Source organism: Thamnophis elegans, chromosome 5, assembly GCF_009769535.1.
Source record: "Thamnophis elegans isolate rThaEle1 chromosome 5, rThaEle1.pri, whole genome shotgun sequence".
NCBI classification, from domain to species: Eukaryota; Metazoa; Chordata; class Lepidosauria; order Squamata; family Colubridae; genus Thamnophis; species Thamnophis elegans.
Window position 1 is genome coordinate 59,842,302 of NC_045545.1, and position 17,685 is coordinate 59,859,986.

General features: G+C 33.1%; 1 protein-coding gene across 4 annotated transcripts in view; it reads right to left on the bottom strand.

Annotated features, from left to right (window-relative positions):
- Positions 1-17,685, bottom strand: part of ST7L (suppression of tumorigenicity 7 like) — a 36,335-nt gene that overhangs the window by 8,981 nt on the left and 9,669 nt on the right. For all 4 annotated transcript variants that reach the window (XR_004255422.1, XM_032217571.1, XM_032217572.1 and 1 more), the window contains 8 exons: positions 16,377-16,531; positions 15,016-15,113; positions 14,180-14,294; positions 12,515-12,587; positions 11,251-11,353; positions 8,407-8,557; positions 6,882-6,974; positions 3,245-3,384 (listed from right to left, as the gene is read on the bottom strand). Coding sequence is in view for 3 of the 4 variants with exons in the window: in XM_032217571.1 (XP_032073462.1) it covers positions 3,245-3,384; positions 6,882-6,974; positions 8,407-8,557; positions 11,251-11,353; positions 12,515-12,587; positions 14,180-14,294; positions 15,016-15,113; positions 16,377-16,531 (928 nt within the window). In the remaining variant the exon portion in view is untranslated. The remainder of the gene's footprint in view (positions 1-3,244; positions 3,385-6,881; positions 6,975-8,406; positions 8,558-11,250; positions 11,354-12,514; positions 12,588-14,179; positions 14,295-15,015; positions 15,114-16,376; positions 16,532-17,685) is intronic.

Here is a 17,685-nt window from a genome sequence, read left to right on the forward strand (position 1 = left end):
CTCATGGAAATGTCTGTATGTTTAAAACAATCTTGCAAATCTTCCTTTTGCATGGAATCTCCAATACTTATTCAGTATTCTAACCACCCATACCCCATTTTTTTTCTTCCAGACCCAAAATAATCAATACCTAATGGCAAATAGAAAAACTAAAATTTAGTAAATATTTTGTTAAAGATACACACAGAATTACATTAAGATGGATTTCTTAAAAGCTATGGATATTCAAACAAAAGTTCAGTGATATTATTTATTTTATACAGATCCACTAATCATGAGAAATAATTGAAACCATAGCCTTATTTGACATAGCATATGTAAATAATTCTATTTACTTCTGAATAGACAATGAAAAACTCTCACTGTATCAATTATCCCAGAATGAAATATTTTTTAAGTGTAAAGGTAAAGATAAAAACTTCCCCTGTCCAGTCATGTCAGGGTGTGTATGTGGGTGCTCATCTCCGTTTCATAGCTGAGGGAGTCAGCATTGTCCAAAGACATTTCCATGGTCAGGTGGCCAGCATAACTGTTTGCTGAGGTGCACAGAATGTTATTACCTTCCCACCAAAGTGGTACCTATTTTTCTATTCGCATTTGCATGCTTTCAAACTGCTAGATGGGCAGTATCTGCAGCAAGGGGAGCTCACCCCATTGAACAGTGCTCAGGTCTTGAACCCAGGCTGTCAGAATTTCCAGCTGATAAGCTCAGCATCTTTAACTGCTCAGCTATCACATCTCCTGTTTTTAAAATATAGGTACTTATTAAAAAAAACTGTAGGTAAATACTGTCTTTTTCTATCATATAGGTAGTGGTGATTAAGTGATTATAAATAATGAAGTATGTTCTTTTCTCAGAAATGTTAAATGTGTCTGGGTAACAACAAAAGCCATTACTACTTTAATCAAATGACAGCAGTAATCACACATGATTTTCCAATTCCAGAGCAAGATTACAGTGTCAGAGCAAGCAGAACAAATGAGTTAAATCAATTTACATCTTAAAAATGAAAGCTGCAATCCTAAAATTCATCCAGAAGTTAATTGCCTTTAATTCTACATCAATATGGAATCATTTTTCCTTATTAAAAATTGAGTTAAAGAAGGGAAGGAAGATGACTAGTCCCCTTCAATTTTATAACAAATCACTTTGTTATGATTATAAAAAAATATGGGAGATGATAAAACTGAAATAAAATGGAAAACATCTGCAAATTTCAAAGAGGCCTTCCTACTGTCCCTTTTGCCAGTTCAACACTGCTCAGTGATGTTTTAAGCATCAATTTCACTGGAAAACATTTCAACAAGTAGAATTTTGAATGTCATTCACAAATAAAATAACCATATAAAAGCTAAAAGCAAATATTAATCAATTCAAGCTTTTTGTACTTATCATATGCTATTTGTTAAAAGTACTGATTGTGGCCATCTGTTAATTGAATGATAACGCTTAGTAGTCCACTCCTGAACATTGTACAGAACTAATTTTTAAAGTTGGGGGCGCCCTCTGGAGCAGACTTGTAGCAACACAGATGAGTACAGAGTGGAAGAAAGCAAACAATTATTTGTTGCTTGTTAATGTAACATTTTACCTTATTATACAATTTGACTGATACATCTTCAGAAATCACAATTTTATTAAAGCAATCCTAATAAATCAGATTTGCTTTTTCTTCCCAATAACAAATCCAGCAATATTTTCCTACAATAATTTTTAAACTTGGTGTTAACTAGGTTTATTTATCATACAAACTGATTTTAGTAATGCCTAATTAAAATGAAATACTGATTACATGAGACTTTGATATACAAATGAGCAATTCTGTTAAGTTTCAACATTCTATTCATTACATTATCTGACTACTTGCTGAGGGACCAATTATTTCTCCTTTTTTTAGCTTTTTTAAGCTTATATTTCAACATAGCTCCTTTTGGTTTTATTTTATGGTACTATTTACTGATATAAAATCCTTTATTTTGTATTATAATGAAAATTTGCTTTTGGGGAGAATTTGTAAAGAAGTATCATTTAGTGTCATCAAAAACCACCATAGAAGAGAAACTAAACACTACTAGAATAAATCATACATTATTTTACTAACTATAGTATGTACTATTTTAGATTCAGGTTGGTTTCATAAAATGAATATCATAAAATATAATTTTGAATTTTATTAAAGAGAAATAACTCTTGATGAGTCCAACTATGTCCATCAATATAATCTAAGAATTCATTACTAGATTTGTATAATATATATTTCTTGTTTCTTTTAATTTAAGGAATACTTATGCATGATGTTCACAATTCGGAATAATAATTCTATTTTTCTAGCTAGTTTTAAGCCTGTTTTTTGAGCTCTATTTAAAAACTCATTGAAGTTCACTGCAAGTTTGTAGTAAAAGTATTTGGAAATTCAATCTACAAAAAATTGTATCTAAAGTAATGCAATGAGTTGAAGTTGGATGTTAGGTGAAACAAAGTCTCTTTTTCTCTCTTCAAACAGTGTCAAGATTACTAACAGAACAAAAAAAAACCCGAACATAATTTCAGATTTAATCAATTGTACACATAAATTGAATTTTATTTTCAAATTTCAATAAATATATATTCTGAAAATACAAGTAAAAAATAGGAAAATTCTGCATGGTTCCAATTTCACTATATCAATTAATCTATTACTCTATATTTTCCTTAGGGAAGGTGAAACGTTTGCAGGTAGACTTGAATTTATGGTACCAACATTTAGGTCATAGCACCATATTACAAATTCCATTCAGTTCCCCCAAAAAGTTTATTTAGTAGGCAAAGAGAAAAAATACAATTATTTATTATAATATATTTGTCCAATAACAGGAAGGGATACTGAGGAAAAGTTTCTTCTTGCCCAGAGAGCTTACAATCTAAATATTTTCATGCTGATGAAATAAACATTAATTATTAAGAAATTCTAACAGTTACAAAAACATTATTTGAAATGGCTGAATAAGGTTCCCAAATTTAAAAGCCCAAAATTGTGACACATTAAACGTTGCTTCTTAATTTAAGGCAGACTAAATCAATCTTAAGATTTTCATCTGATCTTTTATCATTTTTTCTTAAACGAGAAAAAGAAACCATAATCAATGTTGAATCAGATTTTTAGATGTCTGTGGCTCTATTTGTAGATGAAGGTCTCAATTTCATTCAATTTCTGCATGCCTCACAAACATCTTAAGAAAACCCTGGAGTAGAGACAATACTTACAGCTTTAGCAAAAATGACCATGAGCTCTGGAAACTGGTGTGTGAGGAGGGCTAACATTGCTGTGAAAGAACATAGCCCTGCTGTAAAATGGATGAAAAAAGGAAGATCTTTCTGGGGATACACAGATACATCATGAAATGCTGAAAGAAAGAAACAAAGAAAAAGAAAAGAAAAACCAATTATTTGATGAATTAGGAAATGTTGCCACATTTTTCTTCAGAAAATCTTACTGGAAACTTTTCTACTATAATGAAAATCACAATTGTATTCTTAAATTTCATTTTAAGTAAAACATAGGAGTTGAAGACTGACCATTGTTGAACACTATTAAAGTTTGCTCTAAATAAAGGTTTCTAAAGGGGTTGGTTAAGAGCCGGAACACATTTTATCAAACTTTCAACAAGCTGAAAGAGGACTCTATTTAAAAAAAGCAGGTCGTGAGTATCCTTTCTACCTTTCCTAAATTGAACATAAAGCACATGCCAAAGAAGTTAAAATAGTTCAATTGCTACCATTATATTTTGTGTCACTGCAGCTATATACTAGGTTAGGAAACATTTATAAGGTAATATTATCATAAGCTATAAAGAATATTTATCTTTCACTTATTTGCTTGTTTTTAATACTGATTTTTAATATATTTTATAGCTTTAAAATGTAATTGCATTGTTGTTTATTTAATGAATTTATTATTAATACTGAATTTAATACAGTAACTGGATATTATTTATTTATTAAAATTGGGTCTTACTGTCACAATTGTACTTTATTTTATTTATATATTGTATGTTGTTCTGTTCATATGACATTAAAAAATCTCCAGATTTCTCTTTTATACTATCACAAGTGGAAGCCTATATAGATTTCTGAATTTCTCTTTTAAGTCTCTGTATTTTAAACTAACAATAACTATATACTCTAAAATATCCCATTCAAATAGAGATTTCCCAATACATTTTTAAAGTTCTTCCTTTTTCAGATAAATAAGTAATCAGTACTAATATTACATACATACATACATACATACATACATATATATTGTTTATTAAAAAATGAATAGGCTATTGAAAGCAACATAAAATTGCTCTGTCAGTCTGATCTACTTTTATAATACATTGTAGCCCCATTAAGCAGACTCTGTTGCACCTTAAAATATATTTTGAGATCAGTCTTACATATTTTCATCATTCACCAAAACAGAAGTTTTGTTTGGCAATAATCCATCTATTTGTTTGCTTGTTTATGAAATTTATTAGGCCACCTAACTCAACAATGTGACTCTAAGCATATGGCATAAAAAACAAACAACATATCAAAGAACAAATATTCCCTCCATAACATTAAATATGTACAATATATAAATACAAAATATAAAACAAAGCTCAAACAACAGAGTAAAACAACCAAAAAGCCAGTTCAAGTGGACCCTAAGGCCTGGAGGAAGGGCCAGGACTTAATAGCTTTACTAAAGGGAGCAGAGGTACCTGTTGAATATGGTCTTTGTACGTCTGTAGGTTGTGTGTGTGTGTGAGAGTGTGTTTGTGTGTGTGTACAACATTAATTTGAAAACACCCTGACATTTAATCTTGGCTTTAAAACATATTATGCTTAAATACAAAGTTGATCATAAATAAAATGAACAGGAATGCATGAGTTACTGTGCTGAAATGTCTGCATGCATAGGAGTTTAATTATAATGGAAGCTTAGTGCTTAGATTTATCCACTAGCCAAAGTATTCCTTGTGCAATATCCTGCATGAGTGAGAAATGACTAATTTAAAGCAGTCTGGGGAATATTTTAATTAATTTTAAGTACAGCTTTTTGAGATGTAATCTTTACCATCTATCCAACTGCATCCATCTATGGCAGATGTGTTCCTTGGCTGTTCTGGTTACAAGCATTCCTTATACTTTTTTTTTTTAAAGCCAGACTCCTTAAGTTACCATTTCACAGAATCTCAACAGCAAATACTATGAACTTTATAAAGCTTTATAAAGCTTTACAATTATGTGAAAAATTTACACCCAGCAACAGAAACATTAGTAAGGTATTTTCAGACTGCCTAACACCATCAGTCAATCTTTACAAACTTTGCAAGAGTTTAATTCATATTTATGATAAACTAGAACTGCAGTGCTGAAGACAAACAATATAACTTTGAAGCCATTATATGCAAATGCTTAAGGGAACAACATTTATTTAAAAGGAGTTTCTAAATTATCTGGAACATTAGATATATCAATTTTAGGAACTATATGTAAGAACCTTTTACATATATTATCTTCAATTCCATAATCAATTCTGATCCTAATTGTGGCCATTAGTCAAGGATTATCTAACTAAACAGCAAAATGTCACTATAGTTAGCATGGAATACTGTGTATAGTATTTGTATAGAGGGTAACAGTCTAATTTTTATCTGATTAAAAAAGGATTATATAAAATCTACAGTTGGCAAAACTGAGCAGTAGAGTCAATATCCAATATTCATGGTTTCATTTCTTCCAATGATACATTCTTGATTGTTTGATGTATATGTATGTATGTGTATATATATCCCTATAGCTCTATCTCTCCCTGTGTATGTAGATGTACATGTATGTATTGATATGTTTAGGTGTGTGTCTATACATACACACACACGCACACACAGAAAGAGAAGGAAAGAAATAGAGGGAGAGGGAGGGAGGAAGGGAGGGAAAGAGAGAGAGAGAGAGAGAAGGAAATCCAAGAAAGTCATTGCTGGATGGAGTTAAAATTTGAAATGAGAGAAAGATATAGCGAGCTCTGTTGGTAAAATTAACACATTAATTTTAGTTTAATTTTTCTTTTTATTATTTCATACCTCCAACTCTTTTAGTTATTACTTTTTATTTCCTTCTTGCCTCTTCAAAAATGGAGTACGAATCTTTGTTTCATTCTACACTATTCATATATGTTCAGATTGCCCGTTGAAAAAGAAGCAAATACCAACTGAAAAAGCCTTACTATGGACTCACAAGATTATTAGTATAATTTGCAATTCCTATAATTTGAAAACTTTGTTCAATAAATGCTTCAAATGTCTGTTCTGATCTGAGGATATGAGAACAAGTAACACTTAATGTCATTCCCTTGAACTAAGCAATCAGTCAAATATGTATCTAAGGAAGGTAATTTTATTCTGTTCAGCTGAAGCAAAAATATCTTTAATTCAAATATGCAGATAATTTATCACATATTATTCTTTTACATCTTGGAAATAAAAGAAAATTGCAAGTTATTTTCATATATTATTTTTTGGTCTCCAAATGCTATTTGTATACAGTTCTAACTTTCCTGATGACTGATTATTCAAGCCATTGCTAATGGAAATCAGAAGACCAAGAACATCTTAAGGGACTAAGGTTCCTCACCATGTTTTATAAAGTAAAATTTTCAATGTATAAAGGGAGCTGCACTGCAAAGACTACACATTGTAAATTTAACATAAAGAGAGATTCTACTATAGCAGATCAATACTATCCTTCCTCAGTGTCATGTTTAAAATTAACAATATTTAAACCTATAGATGTATGGAATATGTTTGCATAGAAATACAGTATACAAAGGCTATACCTTAGATAAAGAAAAATATATATGAAAAATGCCACTTACTTGGTAATAACTCTCTGTCTGCTGTCTCTGTGCAACTGGGATAAGGATAAAATAGATGTCCCTTTTCTAATGGATATGGAATCATCCTAAATGCTGAAAGAGAGGTAAAAATGATTGGCATCAAGTCATGGAAAAAACTGCTTTATAATTTCTACAAATGTTACATACATATATAGGATCTTGGTAAAGTCATTTCTCAGTGTAGTCTATAAAAAGGATAAGAAACTTGTCCATGAGAATTTAGAAAGTAATTATAAGTATAAAATACAGTGAGATTTGACTAGCAGCCACCAAAACAAAATACAAGAGACATTTTAAAACAGATATTTAATAGGAAAACATATTTAAGTTTGCTTTGACAAACCTGCAATCAAACTCTTTTTAAGCAATGCCATAATTTACTCATCAAATCCCCTAAATTTACTTTTAGCAACTAGTAACATTCTTCACAAACTGAACCGCATTTAAATATTGCAAATAGTTGGATATTTAACAGTGGAAGATCACTGAGATTCAAATAAATATGATGATACTTCTGACCTCTTTGATTTCAACACCTGCCTTCACAATGACATCCAAGTACTATTAGACAGGAAAAATAATAAACTTCAAAATACCTTACAAATTATATCATGTTACTTTGATATAGAGGCTTTGCTTTCTATATAGCCTAATAATGAATTAAGGATTCTATTCAGCTTAGAAAAGCTTTGTTGGATGGTACAGTATAAACAAAGCAGCAACTTGCAAAGTATGCCACAGTGGGATGATACAAAATGATTTCCATGTTTCCACATAGTAGATTTTGCCATAATTTAAGAGTGAGAATTCCAAAGACTGTCTGGAAATTGATAGTGAAACACATGTTAAAATTAATTTCTGATACTATTTCTATATAGTTTATTTACAAAAATAATCATCTCCAGAAATCAGCAGTTTCCTCTAACTGTTCTGAAAACTATAGATATCTTTAGGTTGTGGAGCAAAAAATTTATCAAGCCTGGCTACTTGTGATGTATTTATAAGAAATCTTAGGAGATTTCTTATAATCCATCTTGTTTCCCAATAAAAGAACAATTAAATTCAATGAAACTTGGGGAGTTTAAGAATGGCATTTTATTTAAATGCATTTTATTTAGCAGCTTTAAAAACAGAAATGTAGAAAAGCAGACTAATAATATCTGTTCAACAGAGAAATTTGGTGAGGGAAGAAGAGAGATTTATGAATTTTTATTTTTCTTAGGAAAAAACAAACTTTTAAAACAAACATCAATTTCGTCTAAGGTTTGTAATACTAATAACAACTGTCTTGTTTCCATAAGTCAACAAGAGATCATGGTTTCAAATTTTAATTTACTATCAAGCTGTTGTTTATTATAAGTCATCAACAGATTATGACTACCATTAAAACAAACTATCAATTTAAAAATCCTGCTAAAATGTGTCAGATAACGTTTTATTGTATTGTATTGTATTGTATTACACTAGTAAAAAAATAAGTTTATATTACTGACAGAATACTTACTGCCTTCCCATGTGCAGTGCAGCAAGTTAAGGGCCCCTTCTATTCGCTTCCAGTGCTGAAGATGGAAGAATGCATAGGCTACTGCTTCACTGTCCCCCCGCTTCAGAATATGTTCAGGAGGCAAAATTAAGCTTTTCATTTCTAGCAAGTACTGGCAGAAAAAATTAGAAGTGATGAGGAACTATTCTTTGTAAAAATAAATAAATTACTGTAATCTTGATTTGTATACCAGAAAGAGAAAGCACTGCTTGTAAGAAAACGTGAATTATTTGGCAAATTCATTTTTTTTTTTAAAGTGGGGGCTATATTTCACAGTGGGAAAGACCAAATCAATTTAATGTGGATATTTTATTTGGAAACAGTATTGTTAGGTTCACTGCTTTGTGCAAAAGCTTGATAAAGATTTAAATTATATGCCTTCAAAAATATTATCCTGGTAAAAGATAATTCTGATAAAACGATTTGTGTACAAAATAGAATAAGATAGCAGCTCAAGCAGACAGTTTATTAGGGGAGTAATGCAAGTGTTGGAGATTATTACAAAAGTATAGTATTACATACTTTCATACATATAACTCAAAAGTGATGTGCTTGCTCATTATAGTTATCTATTACCAAGTAGGTTTCAAATGAAAGTCTCCAATTCCTATTCTGAAAAAAGCAGCAAATTTAAAAACTGATGTTTTTGCTGCAATGTTCTTCCTTCTGTCCTAATATTGCAACTGAAAATACTTTCTAATTGAGTTCGTTATTGATTCTAAACCTGAAGCAGAAAGTAAAATAAATGCATATAATAAATTATTTTTAAATACTTAGAATGTATTTGTAAATGACACTAATAACTATCTCCTTCCAGCGTTATTTTGGATTCTTATCAGCCAAAAACTACAGTACCCTGAAAATATTTTATCCATGTGAAATGTGTCCTTGAGAAAAAGCCATTTGTAATCATTCAATTAACTAATGCCTACAATATATGAATTAGCCCATTCCATTTAGTAATAGTCATTTGAAGTATTAGGTACATTATTTGGTTGTACTCAATACTTCTGTTGACTCTAAGAATGTAACCAAGAAAACTCTTAAGAATGTAACCAAGTTGTTGCTTTACTCCATCAGATACCATGAACAAAGAGATTATTTACTAATTCAGTTTAGAGGATTTAACTTTCCCCATTTCAGGTTGAAGGAATGTAGCCAAAGTTGTGATGGTGAAACAAAATGCATTTACTGCCTGACTGATTCTTCTCTTAGTGCTTGAGTCTATTTACTGGAGGGCAATACTCTTACTAATCCTATTTAATTCTTTTTGATCATTTTTTTAAACCACTAAGGAATCATTCACATATTGTCAATGTGAAAGTCGTTTCAAATATCCAGCCTCTATTATAATTGTTTTTAGTTCATGAAATTATTAGCTTGGTGTTTATTTATAGTTTTTAGAGCCACAGTTACCTTTGATTAAAATAATCTTTTAATCAAACTTAACAGTGAGCCTAAAAAATTTGACATGTTTTTTTTCACAGCCCTTGACATATAACTCACATTAATACAAAAAAATTAAATCTGAAAGTTTTATTAGATAAGACTATAAAAGTATTACTATGACATCAGTTTTCTTGATATGTTATACCAGTCAGAAGTACATAAAACATATTAAACTCCTCAAAGACACAGTAGTCCTGAAGCAATAGGACAGACATTATTATTATTGGATAATAATACATCTGTCTTCTACCCTAAAAGCAGAAGCTAGAGAAATGAGACTACCTGAAATGAATTTGCTATGCTTTTGATCAATCATGCAAGGGAGTAGAAAATCCTTAGAGCAATTAGCTCTCCCAATGCATATTCAAGAAAAGAGAAGACTAGATGAATAAAGTCAAACCTCAAGAAAAGAACCATTTGAACACCCTGATTATCAAAAGAGGATTAAGTCCAGGGATAAGCCATCCTTCTATTACTAAGGCTATAAAGGTAATATATTATCAGTGACAGCAATGGCTATTTGAAGTTCCAATTCCTGTAGACACATTTATTCAGGAAAAGATGAATTGGGCATAAAATTTCTTGTTCTGTTTCCCCCCACCCCCAATTGGGCAATACAGATTTTACAGAAAGTCTTTAATCTGTTACACCTACATATATTAAAATAAATCTAAGTATTCCAAATATGCTCACTAGAACAAAAATAATTAAGAATATATTTATATAATTATTTTGATATTTCCCTTATACAAACTAAAGATAGAATCCTTTCCCTTTACATACTGGGATAATCATGGAAGTGCCAATGATAGAAAGAATACTTTTTTATAATGGTCATACAAAATTATGGTTACCGGGATATACATTATTTGCCCACTTGTAAGTGTAATCATATATACATGTCCTAGAGGGAGAAGATTACACAGAACCTTTACAGTCTGATTTCAGACTGGGATATAGTACTATGACAGCATTGGCTGTTCTTTTGTGGAGTTGGAAGGAGGGGAATGCACCCATCCTAGCCTTTCCTGATAATTCAATGGTCTTCAATATCTTTCACCCTCGCAGTTCAATTTGGGAGACTGTTATAGGGTTCAACTTCTTCCTCTTGCTTCCCTACTCCCCTGTTATCTCCTGGATTTTATCTGATGATTTTAATGGGCTTTATTGCAAAGTTGTCTATTCATACATATTTCATTCACAATATATTATGTAAAAAATGATTTAAAAAAATTATAAAACACACAAATTATTTTGGTATTTATAAGATCAGTGAAGATATTTCAATCCTATTTAAATGTTATCAGCATTTAATCAACACTTGTCTTTGAAGAGGGAGCTAAGGGATGTACTTACCTTTGGAACATGAGGGTTAAATTCTACTGCTCTATGTATTGCTTCTACAGCATTAATTTCGGCTGTGCTAAGTCCCCTTCTAGAAGCTGTTTCTGGAGAAAACCTATAACAACATTCCAAATTTGTTATATTACAAAACAGAAACAATTCATAATCCAGCATCTTAAAAAAGATAAAGCAATGATAAAAAATGATAGGATAAAGGTTTAAATTAGTAATATTAATATCCTTATACCAGAAATAAAGAACTAAGCCTTGTTTCTACTTGTCAAATGTGTGTGTGTGTGTGTGTATGTGTGTGTGTTTGTGTGTGTGTGTGCATATCTAAAATATATGAAGTTTTCCTTGCTTCACAAACTGTTTCAGGCAAAATACTAATAAAGATTGTTTGGCTTAATATGTTGTAAGAATCCAGCCATTGTGGTGTATTACTGTAAGTATGGTTAGTGTTTTGCAATTCTATCTATTTATGGCTATCCAATGGGTTATTGAAGAAATAGTCATTGAATAACCATAAATAGATTGAATTGCAAAACACTAAATAAGCCCAATATATAGCTAAACTAGCCAGGAAAGCAAAATCAAACTTAAATTTTAATTACTCTACAGAAATCAAAACAGCACACAAATTTTTAGGTATGGCTTCCCCAAACTTTCAAAAAAAAATTCTGAATTTTAAATATATGCAGAGTATTCATATCAAATATTTAAGCCATTTTATTTACTTTTAAGAAAATCAATTTCATATTAACCAAGTTTTATTCCCTTTCGAATGCTGCTTCCAGCATTCAGGTTATATGTAGCCCTTGGCTTGCATAAAATGGCAAACTCTGGCAAAGGTCAGTGCTAACTTAGAATAAGAAATTAGATAACCAAATATTTGTAATTCGCTTTGCCACTTTCCATAACACAGTTTTGAAGTGGTTCTTTGGAAATGAATAGTGTGCGTATCTACTATATATGATAACAATTGAATTTGTGTGCTTATATATTGCATATTTCTATATTTCAATTACTTTTTAGCAGCAATTTGGCAGGAAAATAAGATGTAATGAAAAAGATTTGCTACGTAAAAAGTTTTTATTTTAGAATAATAACATTGGGTAAATGCTATGTTGATTTTTTAAAAAAAAGAGGAGCAAAGATATTTAATTTATTTTATCTTTTATATCAATTTGGAAGCAAAACTGCCATGGTGCAATAATGAAAATCTGTTATAACTGTTTTACTGTATATCAATATGCCAATCAAATATTTCACTTACCTATCTGAAACTGCTCTCGCTTTTAAGAGTGCTGCTGTGTAACATATTGCTGCTGATTTTGGAAGGCTGATATCTATGGAACAATAAATTGTTGTCTTTAGATCCTAAAGTAAGAAACATTTCAAAATCATTCCTTCACTGAACAGCAATTTATACAGGAATTTATCTATATATTAGATATATGAGATTAAATCTGAAAGCCAAAAATCAATCATATACTGTACTTCATCCAATATTTCCACATTTAATATATTCAGCCAAGGTAGAGTTGCAGTGAGCATACGAGGTTTGGGCTGGGGAGATTGATTGAGTGCTTTTACAAATTTATATAGCCATATATCTCCCAATGAACTCTAAGCGATGAATAAGCACCTTATAAACATATGCCTCAATAGGCAAGAGGCTCCATTAATTCTATTGACATTCCTACAACAGTGCCTAGGGGAAACCAAGACTTCATGGACTTTCAAAAGTACTTCAGGGATGTGACCTTCCAAATCTCTAGGACACAGCTATTCCATAAGGCAGGTACTATAATCAAAAAGCCTGGCTTCCAAAAACCCACCAGATTATACTCTTCTATCAAAGGGACCTGAAGCATGCCCACTCTACTGGATTTAGTGTAAGAGAGCGAAATCTTTGGGCATTGGCAATCATGCTAATGACCTCAACCCTCAACTCTAAATTATACTCAGAAGCAACTGGGACACAGGATAGCTCATCAGGCAGTAGTTACATGGGATCTACAATACTGCATGTGCTGCATCTTTCTGGACCACCTAAAGGTTCTGAATGCTTTTTAAGGGCAGCCCCATGTACAGTGTGCTTAAATAACCCAACTGGCAGGTGATTAGGGTATAGGTGACAATGACCAGTGCCTCCCAATCTAGGAGTGGGTACAAATGGAGCATGGGATGCATTTGTGCAAAGTCCTATCTGGTCACAGCTGCCACCTGCTAAAGGCACTAGGGCAGAAAGATTCCAGATCAAGTCCATGCCTGAGGAAATGTTAACCCATCCAAAATTAACAATGGAAGATCATTAGATTCTTGGCGGAGAGGAAGGCTTAAAACCCACAGCCATTCAATCTTGAACTAAAGAGATTCAAGTCCTCACTTGATCACAGAGCTCATTAAGTGACCCTTAACAGTTACTTTTTCTCAGTTTAACTTATCTCACCATAGAAATAAAAATGATATACAACCTTGAGTACCCAAGAGAAAAGTCAGGATATAAATGCAGTAATAATGAATATAGTAATAAATAATAATGGATTTCTACAACAAAAGTTCAGACCTCCAAATAGGTCATGTGTAGTTTTAAAACAAATTTCTCTTGTTGTTATGATTTGAATTATAGGTACAAGAAAGAGAGAAATGCATGATCTATATTCTACTCTTTTGAACCAGTTGCAAGTTACTATTTTGTTTCACAGCTTCATATTATCTATAACTTTTATTTTTCTGGATTACTAAAGACCTACACAGCCAGTGATCTTGCTTCATAAATATGTGTTCCTAATGTTCATTTTATTTACCACAATCTTTACTTCAAACAATAACCATCACCTAATTTTCTCCACTACACAATCATACTACCCTCCCTATTCCCACTGTTTATTGCCAATGCAGAAACATAAACTTCGTAATTATTATACATTCTTACCATCATACTTTGCTAGAACTGCCTGGACATCAGCATAAGCCTGCAGCTCCAGAAGTGTTTCTAGGAGGTTTTCATGGATATTCAATACACTTAGAACAGGAAATTCTTTCATTAACTATAAACAGGAGGAGAAAAATATTTTATATAAAATTATAGTTTGGTAAAAATGAGTGTAAACTACAGAGAAGTAGACAATACACATTTGCAAGGGTTTTTTTAAATGCCAGAAACGGAAAGGCAGAATAAGGTAAGCAAAATATCTTGCCAACATGAAGGGGAAAAAAATAAGCTATGATTTCATTTAAATAGACACCAAGTCACAAAAATCCAACTCAGCTTTTAAAACAAGCAAAGTCATCTAATTGGAAAAGTCATAGAGTGAAAATGACCGGAAATGCATCCTGATAATCTTTAATATCCAAATGAATCAGAAGGTAGAGGCTAGCATAACCACTTTTAAAAAACATTCATACACAATAATGATGTAGAAAATATTGTAAATTTAAAAAATCATTTTTCAAGTTATGAAGACTGTAAGCTGACAACAGTCATTTTGACTATGGCAGATAGAAGTATAATAATTTCAAAAATTGTTATTTCAAATTAATTACATCTGTTTCTTACTCAAAACTGATTGATTTGACCATCCTACAAGTGTTTTGAGTTCAATTTACATGCCTTTACTATGCAAATTTAAACCACCCTTACAATTACCAGTATTTTTAATCACAATACACTACAGATCTTCTTTTACCTAGTAAATTAAAACAACTAAAACTGAGAAAATGAAAAAACCACTATTTCTTTAAAAACTTCCATGTAAATATCTCACTTACATCCCTCATCATTTTTGCTGCTTCTTTAATTCTTCCAAGTTTTCTTGCACACATAGCTAGTCTTCTTTTCACATAAACCAATACATTGGTATCTCTTCCTGAAAAGAGATTCAGCTAATGTATTATTGTCAAAAGTTACCATTGTCTCTGAGGTTTTATTTACATTTGCACAGTATAACTTGTTATTTTGTCTAAATAAATAATAAATAAATAAATGTTTTACTTTCATTTTTAATACTCATTATACATGGGATTCTAATAAAATACTATTACATTGGGGGAAAATATATTTTATGTTGATATTGCTATATACATAAAGATTGTGTTTGTAAAAACTAAAAGAGGTATTCTTTTAAATTTTCATTCGTTTATCGCTCTTGCAACTTTGAATGTTTGCTGAACAAAGAATTATTGAGCAAGATGTGATAGAATGTGCACCTGAAGAAGCAGTTGGGAATCATCGCAGAATAGGTTTCTCAGCCAAAAGACAACTGAGAAGGATTTCAGAGAAAATCCCAAATTAAGGCACTATGCTAGATGGGAGGAGGGGTAGCCACACCCTGAATCTCTTAACGCCCGTGATGGTGAACCTATAGCACGCATGCCACAGGTAGCACCCCGAGTCCTTTCTGTGGGCACACGAGCCGTTACCTCAGCTCAGCTCCACCTTGCATGCGCACGTGCCTCCTGCCGAGCAGCTGGTTTTCGGGTCTCTGCCACGCATTTGTGGGGGAACGGAGTGCATGCGGGAGATGTGCGTGCATGCGTAGGGGGCGGGAGGAGCATGGGGTGTGTGTGGTGTGCCTGTTTTTGCTCCCAGGAGGCTGAAGAGAGGACTACTGGGCTGAAAATAAGTTGCGTGTAGTCGCATTCACATGCGCAGGTGGTCTTGTGCGCATGCATGGGGGACGCACTGGGCAGTGTCGCACGCACATTGCATTATGAGTGTGAGCATGCATGTTCGTGTGCTGTTGCACGCCTTGTGCGCTTTCGGCACACGATGACAAAAAGGTTAGCCATCACTGTCTTAGGCTATCTATTAGGGTAGAGCTTTAATTTGGCAAGTAAACACTGAAGCAAATAAAGTGAGGGACACAACTGGATTTCACTGTGTCGCTTTGGGCTTGAGAGATTATTTGTCAAATGGACACTCATAGGTTGCACAATCAGATCAATTTTACTGCTTTCTGTTGCACTAAAATTAAAATGTACAGTAATCAGTTCTAATCTCTGATTTACAGTTTTGCATTATATTGCTTTTAACCTGTATCATTGAAAAAGTATTAACCTTTGTGTTAAAGATTAGAGTGAGACCAATCTCAAATCTACCGATTTCAAACAATTTGCGTAACAATACTTACTAAGCTGTGCCTCGTGGTGTGGATTTTGTGAACTGCTATGCTGAGACTTTTTATAAACTGTTTCTCCTGCCCTCAGAGCTTGTTTAAAATATTTTTCAGCTTCTAAAATAGTAGTTGCTTCTTCCTCAGCCAGAAGAATATATGCTGTGGCACAGCTGAAAGAGAAAGGGAAAATTTTGTAAGTCAACCAGTGAGTCGGGTGGTATATGAATTTAATAAACAATGAAATATTGTGTTTAGGATTTATTTTGAATTTGTATATTATAACAGAAATGAAGATTTTCTGAATAGGAAACTTGTAATAATACTGAATAAGGCATGTGTTTTCCTCGTTCACTCACTGAAGGCAATATAGCCAATAAGCACCTATTGACTTCCACTGTGTACTTTTGTTTCAAGAACTAAATGGCAGATAGGCTGGTCCGAAAGTAGTGGGTTACCAGAAATTATTACTGTTAGTTTCACTAACCCTTCTAAGTTCCACCCCACTGCTAACCTTGACTGGTCTTAAAAAAAAAAAAAAAGAACTAAATGGCAGATCTAGATCCAGTTATTTTCACACTATTGCATCATACTTCAAATTTTATACCCCTCAGATAGGGTTCGCAACTTAGGAGTCCTCCTGGATCCACAGCTGACTTTTGACCATCAGCTGTCAGCTGTGACCAGGGGGGCATTTGCCCAGGTTCGCCTGGTCCGCCAGTTGCGGCCCTACCTAGATCAGGGGGCCCTCACAACAGTCACTCGAGCCCTTGTGATCTCTAGACTGGAATACTGCAATGGGCTCTACATGGGGTTGCCCCTGAAGTGCATCCGGCGACTACAGCTAGTCCAAAATGCAGCCGCGCGAGTGATAGTGGGCGCACCTCGGTTCGCCCACGTTACACCTGTCCTCCGCGAGCTGCACTGGCTGCCTGTTGGTCTCCGGGTGCGCTTCAGGATAATGATGACCATCTTTAAAGCACTCCATGGTAGTGGATCTGGGTACTTGAGAGACCGCCTTCTGCCGATTACCTCCCTAAATCGACCAATCAGATCGCACAGACTGGGCCTCCTCCGAATTCCATCTGCCAGTCAATGTCGACTGGCGACCACACGGAGGAGAGCCTTTTCTGTTGCTGCCCCGACCCTATGGAACGAGCTCCCCATGGAGATCCGCACCCTCACCACGATCCAGACCTTCCGCGCAGCCCTCAAGATCTGGCTCTCCCAGCAGGCCTGGGGATAGGCTTCCAATTACCCGCCCGAGTGTTTGATTGCTGAATGAAAGTTGTGTTTTATTATTTTTCTTTTGTTCACAAAGTGTTTG